At 32.9% G+C, this 12,305-nt stretch overlaps 1 protein-coding gene across 2 annotated transcripts; it reads right to left on the bottom strand.

The window, feature by feature from the left end:
- Positions 1 to 724: 724 nt before the first annotated feature.
- On the bottom strand, positions 725 to 7,163 carry NPY2 (Phototropic-responsive NPH3 family protein). Of its 2 annotated transcripts, none has more exons than XM_028081651.2 (5): positions 6,427 to 7,163; positions 5,059 to 5,837; positions 3,474 to 3,543; positions 1,675 to 2,850; positions 725 to 1,518 (listed from the first exon to the last, which is right to left on the bottom strand). In XM_028081651.2, exons 2-5 carry the CDS (start codon positions 5,118 to 5,120, stop codon positions 952 to 954), a joined length of 1,875 nt encoding a protein of 624 aa, XP_027937452.1. In that variant the 5' UTR covers positions 5,121 to 5,837; positions 6,427 to 7,163; the 3' UTR covers positions 725 to 951. The 2 variants fall into 2 exon arrangements, with proteins under 2 accessions (XP_027937452.1, XP_085521232.1); XM_085665106.1 differs by having other exon boundaries at positions 6,455 to 7,163.
- Between the last annotated feature and the right edge of the window lie 5,142 nt (positions 7,164 to 12,305).

The raw sequence follows: 12,305 nt of genomic DNA, 5'->3' as shown, positions 1-12,305 counted from the left end.
ACATTTAATTTTCAATGTTTGTGACGTGCATTTTAAAGCATGCTTCTGTGGATTTTAGGGGAATAGATTTGTTTCTTCTGATGTGTTGGATAAACAATGGATAGTTAAATTACAATTTCAGACCGCTCACCTAATGTAACTATGATTGATTTAACATAATTTATTATACTGTTCCATTTCAAAATTAAAGTTTTTTCTATTGCTTTATCATTATGATTTCTCAAAAATAAAGTCATTAAGACTAGTATGAAATCATTAAGATATTATCTCAATCAAACGAAGACATTTTGACACATTTTGGATTACACTCGCTAATTCCTTTCTTCCATACTGAAATAAATAAGAATGAATCTCTAAAGATTCCACAAGTGGACTTTAAATTATATGCAAGAACCACTGGTTTGACTTCAAACTAGAATAATGGAAAGCTTGCAGGTCCACAAAATGTTACTCAGATCCCCCCAAAACAATAGCTTTATTTTAAATACCAGACGAATCTACTTCTACTTGCACATCTTTTATAGCAGACTCAAAAGTTATTCAAATATTAGGTACGAAATAATAGACCATGAGGTCTTGTCAGTGTTTCAGCAAAAAACACATGGCAGTACCGATAACACTAGATTATTGTGGTAAGTGGTAAATATCCATTTATACCATCAGTTTCCTTCAAATAGTTACTAAGAAAAGAAGTGTGCGGTTGTAATCTTGGGATATTTCGATCTCAAGGAAGTGCGAAGTGCAGCTTAAAAACTATTGATGGGATAGATGTTTTGATTACATGATTTCCATTCTTCACAACTCTACTATTTTAAACTATATGTACTCTACTCAATATAGAAGATATAAACCACTAGTGTTGGAATCTTGTAATAGTGAACTAGTAATAATAAAAAGGAAGAAAGAAAAGAAACAATGATAGAAAAGCCAACAAAACGAACCAAACTACTCTCATGAAACTGAATGTCTCCTATTTCTAGAAGGAGTAGATTTGGCTTCTTCTGGGTTAGCAGAACTAATACTCTCTGAGGAGTCTGAGCCACTATTTTCCCCTTGACCCCCTTTGCTGGCCCAAAGCTTTATGAAAGACTTTTTTGACTTGAGCAACCCTTTCACCTTGCCAATGACAGCTTTGTCCATGCTGGGTTTGATATCTCCATCTTTGTCATTGTTTGCAACTCCATTGCTCAGCCTCAATGATGCAAGTTCCTTTCTTAATGCTTTCAGTTCCTCAGCTGTGGCCACAGCATCCAACTCATCTTCTGGGTTAGTTGTCCCTGACCTTGAGCTTCCATTGGATTCATTGTTCAAGTCTTTGATTCCTCTAGGTATGTCAGGAGTGCTAGTGCCGGATGATGCAGCAGTTCTTAACTGCTCAAAATATAGTACCTGCACAACTACACGCAATGGTAGTCTCTCGTTTTGCACTGCATGCAAGCATGCGTCAACTGATAGCTTTCTACAATCCATCAGCTTGCATATCCTCTTCTTTTCGCCTTTGCTGATCCCAGGATGCTCCTGTGGTGTTTAAAAATTTGAAGCAAGATAAAATAGAAGGGAATGAATTAGTTACCTCCTAATACAACTTAAAAAAGAGTGTAGTTAAAATATTACTGCATATTGAGCACATAAAATTTCTATATGAATGAAATAATTCTTTTTGAGAACAATTACCTTCAGATATGTATCAATAGCCCTGTAAAGGCCATCATGAGCTGGACGAGAGACGCTAGACACTAACTCAGCAAGATTAACAAAATCAGACAAAGGTAAGTTGGGATCTTTTGCAATTTCAGCAAGGTATCCGTCTATCAGTTTTGCAACCATCAGCTTGGAAGCATCTGATAAAATCCCCGGTTTTCTTATTCCCTCTAGTTCACCACCCGCAACTGATTCAATCTCGGCATTGTAATCTTTCGTAAAAAACTCTGTAACAATGTTTTTTACTATACTAACATCATACATTGTAGCATCCCCTTCTGGTGCTTGAATCAAAATATCACTTACAGAAGCCTCCTCCAGCTGCTGCCCAATTCTCTTTACCAGCTCTTCTTTAGTTTTATCTCCTGATTCTACAAAAATGGCAGCTTTCAACAACTTGAGTAAGAACCTACAAGGAACACTGCCTTTCTCAGTAGGCAACAACCACACAATAGTTTCAACTATTACACGATGCTTTGACACATCCCCACACTGGATCATACCCTTGCTGAAATTTGGCAATCTTCTGTAAGCATATGCTTTCAAAGCTTCACCAATTACTTCATTGGATTGAACTGCCTTGGATTTAATATTTGTAATCACAGACTTGTATAGATCAACTTCAAGCTCGCATAAATCTTCTACCCACCAGTCTTTTGGAACCAGTCTTGTTCTGAGCCCATTCTGGTTTGACTCAATCCCATTTTCCTCTGGAAGCTTCCTCCGGTTATAGGTGTAGGACCAGTCAACTTTGGATACATCAACACATGCCTTATTTGCAATGGAATCAACGCAATGGCTGACAACCTTTAGGTCCTCAACCAAAGGTAACATAGACTTTGATGTCTGAAGAAGGATGATTGAATCCTTCCAACTACGGAAAATGCTAGAGCTAAGGAAAACATCAATCTTGTAAACGAGGTTTCCTTTCTCAATGGTCTCATGCATTCCAAGATACTCTGCTGCACACCGAGTTGCTATTACATTGTAAGCATTGAGGGTAACAGTCATACCATAGCAAAACTTAGCACATATTTCAAAGGTAGTTGCACCACCGGGAATGTCAGAAATCTGAACTTCATCTAAATTTTCTTCGTTGTTGAGGGAGATCAATGTCTGTAAGTGTGAACTCTTTGAAAGGAGAGGAAACTACACATCAAAGGATTTGGTATATATCAGTAACATAAAATGAAAACTTGCATCCAAATCTACTTAACTGTTTATTTTGAAGTTGTAACTATTATGGCCAGTTTCCTCAGCGTCTACAGTGACTTTCAAGTAATAGTGGCCCAACCACATTCTTTGCAAATCTTAGAGAGTTTAAACTCATAACAAAAGAAACTAAAACTGTTGAATTCAGCCTTAGAAAGCGAATTTAACATAGGTCAGTAACAGCTCTTATAGGTTCAGCTCCCTATCATAGAGCTATGCAGACAAGTGGTTTACCAGTTGAGTTTTTTACTGTTTGCCCTTTAGGTACATGCTAAAGGAATAAAAAAAATGACCAATTTACTTAACAAAATAAGACCAAACCCCCCCTAAATATCTTCAAAATCCAAAACCCATAATGAACAAAAGCATTTTTCTGTTGTTTTATGTGTTCTACGGGAAATGAACATCGAAGAGTGAACCATCCTCATGATACAATGATATACTGGGAACATAATATCAAAGTATGAATTTTAGTCAATAATTGTCCAGAACTTGCCATAAACAATTGAAATTTCATACTTGTACAAATCATTAGATATGTTTACTGGGCTGAATCATACCTTATGCAAATAAAACTTGATGTCTCCTACACTAACAACAATATCTGACGCCAACTCACTTGCCACATACCTGCACATGAAATGCATCTTGAGAAATACTGTCTGAAGGTTGCATAAAATGGAAAAAAAATTCCAGAAAAGTATGGGGCCAGGTTAAAAAATGATTGAGAACCTGAGACTTTGAATTTTCTTTTTCTTGTATACTCTTTTTAAATGTATTTTTCAGCATCACAATTGGACTAAACAAACTCGGTTAATAATTTGATGTTCAAATTCCAGGCTCAATATGCGAAATCTTATTGTATGTAGCTTTTTCCATGTGCCATACTTATCATGTTAAAACCTTTGTTCATATGAAAAGGATATCCAACTAATATATAATGGCTTCTGAAAGCTCGTTTAAACACCACGAAACTTTTCAAATAGCTTCTTCCCAGAGCAATGGATTCAGCATGAAAGTTAATTGGCTTTTTCCAGGCTACTTTCCTACATACTTGAAGCTGTCACACAGCAAAAGATGCTGTGTGCAGTAGTTATTAGGATAAGTGACTCAGTGACTATTGTGTTCCAAATTTTGGTTGATTTGGATCAATATTGTTTCTAAAAGGGTATGTATGACAAGACTAAAGAAAGTGTGAAAATTATGTGGCCAATATATCATAAAATTAACATAATTTGCATATGACAATACCAAGAATACAATTTTAGAGGATATAGAAAATGCAAGTGGGTTATGTTTAGTTGTCATATAAAAGAATACCAATAATTTGAATAAATAATTGGATAAATTGTCCTATGCAGCAACAATGCACTTAACAAAACAGTAGTTATAGGAGTTAATGGAAAAAAATAAGATAAAAAGATAATTAAACCATCAAAGGAATGTATGAGTCCTAGCTAGGGCGGCCACCAAAGATGCCACAGGTCAATAGCTATCAAGTACAGGGCACGATTATTGTTGATGTGTGTAATATTTAATATTTATATTTATATTTAATAAGCTACATTTCCCAACATTATCTTTTTGCGTATTTTTTTTACTCATACCATGCATTATGAAAGCTAGAAACCATTTACAAGTTCGAATAGTAAGAGAGTAGTTGTTGTCCCAATTAAAAAAGGAAGAAGATATAGGAATGAAACTGAAAACATCTCCTCAATCACAGAAAAGCTCCTTGAAGAATGAAGTGTACGTACATAAATAGAAATCATGACAAATAGGAAGTGTCAAATTCTTACATAGTGTGTTGGATTAGATACATGGTTAGAAATAATCAATTTATTTTTCATAGTGGATGTAAAGTAATAAAATAATAGCCTCTACTTTTTCATGGTATCACCATGATTTTGTAGGGTAGAATTGATTCTTCTGTGTTATCCAAACACTATCAATTATCCACCTTCAAAAGCAAACTATAGGAGCTAAAGAAAGAACCTATTGGGAGAACGTGTATTACACTTAACAGGTTGTGTAAATTTATGCATATTTGTTAAAAAAAAAAGAGGAACGTCAACACATCAAGCAGTGTAATTCATCTCAGGAAAAAAACATCATGACACTGATAAAGAAAATACATAAACTCACCTAACATTGTTCCCATCAGTCTGAAAGGTATCAGGCTTGGATCCAAGCTTCATGAACTTCATCTTGACAGTATAAGATCTGCTTGCTCTCAGCTGAGGGCAACTCGATTGAAACAAGAGAAAAACAGATTTCACCACTATCAGTAGCTGATCTCTAAATCCAATAAATCATAGATAGCCCCAATAAACATCCCTACACATGTAGCAGACAAAATTTCCCCAGGAAAGAGAAGACAGGCTCAGGTCTGAGGGCCAACTCACACTAAGATTAATCCAAGGTTGTTTGTTGGCTTAAGAGAGAAAAGGAAGGTTTTAGAGCAGGAAGGTTAAATAGTGCAGAGTATGACCGAATCTTTACAGCAAACAAGGCAGAAGGTGAATGAATAATGAGAGAGATGAGAGAGTCCAATTTTTTAAGCAAAGGTTCTCTTAAATGGGAAGAGACTCCACCAAGAGATTGTTTCCTTGGTCGGCGGCAAAGCCCACGGAGCCCGGGCGCACCGAGTCAGCTCAGGGGACACAGCCAACAGAGTGTTAACACTAAACAATTATCAAACCAGAGACACAAATCTGACTCCACCTCACTTTCCCATATTTCTTTATCTTTCACTTTCTGTTTCTTTGTTTTTTAAAAGCCAATAAAGATTCACACCAACGACACCTCTAGTGCCCTTAAAGCTCCAAGTTCCAAATCCAGCATCAATTTATATATCTAAATCTATACTTGTAATGCTTTTTTTTTTCTCCTTTTTTATATGGTTGAAGTTTGAAAACCTGCAACTGAAAACAGCATCTCGGTATCAGTTGAAAAAACCACCAAAACTGTAGACAACAAGAATCTTTTGCCAAGTATGGAATAAATGAAGAAGATCACGAATATGGAGTTATTATAGTAATGAACAATCATACATCAGCTACTTGCAAGAATATATCATAAACAAACTTAGGCTGCTGAAATCTGAGGAATCCACCAGAATGTATCACAGATATCTAGTAAAATAATGAAGGCAAGATCATAACTTTATGCTGTTTGGTGCTGTGAAACTCTCAACCACACATGAAGAAATATGCCCCAGATCAACTTGCAAATCACAATGACAAGCACCAAACTTCACTCTCCGTGTAGTTCCCAACAACACCCAACGCCCCATTTTTTTTTTAAACCCATAATATATAGATAAACGAACAACACGCATTGCCAAAAAAAACCTCCAATATTCGCACCCCTTTTGTTAAATTTAGAGGAAAAAAATCAAATTTTTTTCTAGAGAAAAACGGTAAAAGAATATCGAACACAGCATAACCAGATACGAAGCTGAAGGTAACAAAAATAAAGGTAAAGCGAGAGAATGGTAAACCAAGATCTTACACCAGAATCACAGTGGCAAGAGACTCACGCACAGTGGGAGTTCAATAGAAGATGTACAAGACAAATGGTGCAGTGCAACAGGTGTTGTTGCTGTGCATGACAGTGTGTTTGTTTGTGTATGGAGTCAGGAGCACCAAACTGAGTTTCAAGTCCCAACTTTCAACACAGCCACGGAAGCCAGAAGCTGAAGGAGAAAACACACAAAAAAAAAGGAAAAAAGTAAAAAGAAAAAGAACAATCAAGCAGAGACTGAGGTGAAGCGGTTTCTTTTTCTCATGTGTAACTCAAAGTACAGAAAATGCCAAAGTGTTAAGAAACCAAGGTTGTGTTGTGTTGTGTCTAGCAGCCTTGAACATTGCCACTTTGTTACACTTTTCCTAATGCATTTTGGTCTTTGATTTGTGGTGAGAAAGTGTGTAGACACCATTCAATTTCTGGGGTGCAAGTTGCTGAGTTGTGCACGCCAAAACTGACACTTCAGCTTTCTCTTTTGCATCCCTTCAATAACGCGAACTTCTATACATACTATGCTCTAGTATGGTAGTATAGTAGTAAATGGACCTCTCATTAAATGGCTCAGTTCTGTTCATCTTCGCTTCTGCTGTGTTCTGATCAAAGTGTAGTGTGTAGCCAACTCAGTCCTAATCCTCCACCCTTTCATTTTCATCATCACTCACCTCTTTTTCCTTAGTGGACAGTTGGCATCGCCAACACTTATTTTTACTTTCTGCCTCAAAAAATATCACTACTACAATTTCCTTTTTTTTCTTCTTTTCATCTCTCCTTCTATCATTCTTCTTAGTCACTTTAAAACAATTCATCAAACACTTCAAACGCAACATTTTGAATTTGGAGCTTTAGGCAGGATTTAGTGACACCTGGTAAAAGTTTTATATTTTCTACTACATTAAAAATTATTGCAGAAAGAAAATATCCTCTATAAAATATTAAATTTATTTTTAATAAAACTTAAAACATTAAAAAGATGGAACGAATCAAATAGTTATTGATTTCTCTCCTTTTTTTTTACTTTATTTTTCTCTTAAGCTTTTTTCCTTCCTACCACACCAAACACGTGCTAAGCTGGAAAAAAAAATCAATTATGGTTATTTGATAAAAAAAATAGTTGTTTTTCAAGCATACCTTTTCAATTAAATATCACTTGATAAAACTAATTTCTTTTTTTCATTTTCAGTGTCATTGTGTTAAAAGAAATCGATCATGATTAATGTCAACGAGTAATATGTTATAATTTTTTTTGATATTTTATTTTAAATATCCATAAACTTTAAAAAAAGATTTCATTAAACATCAATTTTACTTATTTACAAAAATTATTAATTGTTATAATGATAAGTTTAAATATTAATTTATAAAATAAAAAAATATATATTTGGTTATAAAAATAGACATATTTGAATAAATAATTATAACTGAAATACTAATTAATTAAAGACTAATTAAAAACCAATTCTTTTAGTAGTAAAAATTTTAATAGTTAATGTTCAGTGATTAATTTCTTTTTGTAGTTAAATTTTATAAACAAATTTAGAGATCAATTATGGTTTTTTATTTATAATAGTGATTAGTAACCAATAATTTTTTTATTTTGTAATATTTTTTTGTAATGATATAATTAAATTAATAACATAGTGCATATTTGATTTCACTTTGAAAACACCCAAAATCAATTTACGCTAATAATATGTTTAGAGACACTCAAAATCAATTTTTAAAATCAATTATAGATGGAAAATTCACATCAAAGAAAAGCAATTCTTTTTAGCTTCTCCATCAGCCAAAATTTATTTTTCCACATTAAATAGAATCAATTTTCTTAAAATATTTCCAAACACACCTTTAATGTCAAATTAGTTCTTAAAATGTGATTTAATATCGACTTAAATGACAGAATATCCGCACAAAATAAAATGACAAAATATTCTCACAAAATTTAACAATGAAGAACAAATTGTCTACATTGTTGTATATTTATGACTAAATGTAAAAAAAAAAAAAGAATTTATTATTAAATTGATATGGACTTACACTTTAAGAACTTATTGTTGGTAAATATATAAATTCAAGATGATTGGACAAGATTAGAACTACGTGAGCTAATTAAAATAAATAAACAAGACTTAAAAAAATATAATATTTTGAGTATTAAATAGAAAAAAAATTATGAGAACTTAAATTTTAATTAAATCTTTAATTATGTTCTATAATTATTTGACATTTGAATATACGAAAATGTCTTATTTTTTGTTAGAAGTATCGAATAGAGATAAAGTCAATTTAGAATATATAAATAGGTCTAAACCTCACCTTATAAGTAAGTTTTATGAGATTGAGTTAGACCTACATTTTACTTCTTAATGTTGTATCAAAGTTGAGTTTGAGTGTAACCTAATAAAATTTGTTATTTGTTTGACCTAATATGTCACTCACTATCAAAGATTTGTTATTTGTTGGATCTATTGTACCACTCGTTGTTGAATCGTCATTAATGTCTAGTCCACGCTCAAGATTTATGTGTCTTGGTGTGAGGGACGTGTTGGAGATCCCACATTGACTAGAGTAAGGCGATTTCATAAGGTATATAAGTAGAAGCAAACCTCACATTACAAACATGTTTTTAGGAGTTGAGTTAAACTTAAAATTTCGACATGTCTTTAATGTGAGAAGAGTCTATCGGATATCTCACATCAACTAAAGATAAAGAAATTTCAAATATATAGTGGGTGCAAACTTTATTTTACAAGTCGATTTTACGATGTTGGATTATGTTTAAAGTTCACTTCAATTTAGGTCATGTATCCGTATTTTACATGTATATATATCTGATACTTTAAGATATTTTATAGATACTTATCAATGAAGTATCTAACCTATAAAGTAGTGTACTTTTATGACGATGATAATTTATAATTTTTTATTTTAACAACGTCTAATACATATAATTTTATTTTGGATTCACCCTGTATGAATCATATATTTATCATACTTTTAAGAATTGATGTAATTTTTGAAATACATATTTCAGATATCCTACCTTATTATTTTTAAAATAAACCTGACGACATATTATATACTACGTGTCGTATCCGCACGTTATAAAATTATTACATATGATTCGTGCATCATAACGTATTACATTCTAAAGTCGCGGATCCAAACACATAAAATTATGGTGCATTGCATTCTACACAATATTGTTCTACAATTTTCATAATTTTAGTCATGACTAAATTGCTAATAATATATAAGGAGGGGAATAACTTCTTAAACAATGATTTTTCGAGATTGAAACAAATTTAAATCAAAATTATACTATAATATCAAAAAACTGTTTCTCAAATCACTCTTTATTTTTTTTATCAACTAATAATTTCTCATTGAACTTGCAAAATTAACATTTAAAATATACTTCAACGCAAAGATAAATATGTTGATATACACACACATTGCATACTAGTTTATGGAATAAATCTATATGAAAATTATAATATGACATCGTAATCACTAGTTTTAAAACTCAAAAAAAAATGTACTAAAATTACTGTTAATATTTTAAATTGATTTTGAAAACTCGAGACAGTGTCCTATCGAAGTTGTGTAGTAGGCATTATGTGATTCTACATTGTAAATGCTTTAATTTATTTGTTCCCGAATGAACGGTACTATGCTAGACTTTCTGATACTGAGGCAGACAATATACAACAGATAACTTATAAATGAAGAAATAAGTGTCGAAAAAGTTGAATCAAAGTTTGATTGGTTTCAAAAAGTGAAGTCAATCTGGCAATAAACTTGAAGAAAACTGGTTGGTAGCAATTAATTAATGGTACAAAAAAGTTTGAAGTCCAATATTTACCTAATTTTGCAACACATTACAGTGACCTAGTTCAGAGGGTGTTGACCATATAAACACTACACTGCTAATAAAAATGTGTTCCATCCAACACAAATTAGCACATTGTATCACAGAAACAGTGAAGAATATATCATATTCCCATTTGAACACATCCCCATAATAGTGCTACTCTGCTGCATCTCACCTCACTCATCATGCACATGTTTAGGTCCCCCCCATTCCTTTTCTTCTTTTTCCCTAAACCCTTCAAAACTAAACTCCCTCTTACACATGTTGCTGACTGTATCACCACAAATTCTAAATATTCCTCACTCAAATCTTTTTTTAACTATATTCCTTCCTCCACACTTGATTCCCCCAACTTTCAGATTGTCCCCAATTTGTTCAAACTCACTGTATTCTCCTCAGAGATTCCCAATCAGATTAGTCAACGCCCACTGCATAGAGTGTTGGAATAGCATCCAATCTCATTTAGGATTAACAATTAAACGTTTACATTTAAAATTTTAAGACAAATTGTCTCAAAACTATCTTTTATTAACTTGTTAACTTTCGGATAAAATGGAGTAAAAGTGGTACAGCAGAACAAATTTTGTGGCTATATGTTAAACATTTTCACATTTGTTTAGAAAATGTTTCTTACACCCAATAAGTCCTCACATAGTTTAAAAGTCGAGATCAATAATTTAAATATTTTTTTCATTTTTTAAAATATTTTTTAAGAACAAAATTGTGACGATAGTCAAATAATACATCAGAAATCGGTGGTTGTTCCTGAAGATGTTTCGTGATAAGAAAATGTTACCTATGGTTTTTTTGCCAGAATCCGTTTCTCTTAGAATAATGTTTAGGCAAAACGAAGAAAGAAAAATAACTTGACAGTGATGGTTACCAAAAGCATGCATTTTGGGTAGAAAATGTGGATTCTATATCTACCTAAAGCATATTCTACGTGGTTTGTGTGGATCAGAGTATGAGTGAGAGAAAAGGGACAGCGTAATGATGATAGAGTGTGAGAACCCTGTCACGGTTTAATGCTGCAGATTTTGCGCATAATCTCTCAGATCTTGGCTACCATTGCTACTTCTTCTTCATTTCCTTTCACAATAATTAAACAGCGATTGCACTCAGAAACTCATCATGCACAAACTAACCACTTTAAGAAATTTGTACGGAAATTTAATTCACCCTTATACGTAGCAGACTTCACATGGCTTAAAAATAAGAACAAAGAATCATACCGTTAGGTAGACACATAATTATAGATGTTAAATATGTTGCCATTAAATCTGATCAATTAAACGTTATCAGGTACATATTAAATTCACTCCGGAAATGAATATTCAAAAGTGGAATTAATGAAACGCTCTTAATAAAAAGTTGGGCTACAAAATGTTTAATCATACGAACTTGTGCGATGAAATGATACTGCAATTATTATGTAATAGCGTCGCATTATTTTTACAAGCATGATTGCATGGTAGCATGCGTTCGTTATTTGTAGCTAGTAACGTGTTCCCACAAAGTAACATTACGTTTAAGTTGAAGCTTGGGAATCACTTTGACGAGTTTTAATGTAGTAAACAAAGAAATGGTTACTTTTGGAGTAAAAAATGTTTTAAAATTCTTCTCTTCATCACTTTAATCTGAAGAGAAAAACATGTGTAACGTGAGGGTGTGTGTGATTGATGGTACGGAGCACTGTATTGAGCTTAGCTTTAAGCGTAACCTCCATTATTTCTGTTGGTGACAGCAATAAGAAAACGAAAGTAGTGGTACGACATTAAAAACTGCAAATTCGTATGATGCTATCACAAACCATTTTTATCACGATTTATGGTAACGAGGTCCAGAATAATATATAAAATGGAAAAATAAAATTAGTGGCATTGAACCTATTCATTTAGTATGTAGGTATCAACTTTTGGACGAACAAAGGTATCAAGATTCAATGCACATGAAACAACCATACTTTCTCGTTTCCTCTCGGCCTATATTTTAG

The sequence above is a fragment of the Vigna unguiculata genome, chromosome 7 (assembly GCF_037176805.1).
Source record: "Vigna unguiculata cultivar grain cowpea cultivar isolate G323 ecotype 2 chromosome 7, ASM3717680v1, whole genome shotgun sequence".
NCBI classification, from domain to species: domain Eukaryota; kingdom Viridiplantae; phylum Streptophyta; class Magnoliopsida; order Fabales; family Fabaceae; genus Vigna; species Vigna unguiculata.
The sequence above is the reverse complement of the archived record's forward strand: the minus strand, read 5'-3'. Positions and strand labels throughout refer to the sequence as shown.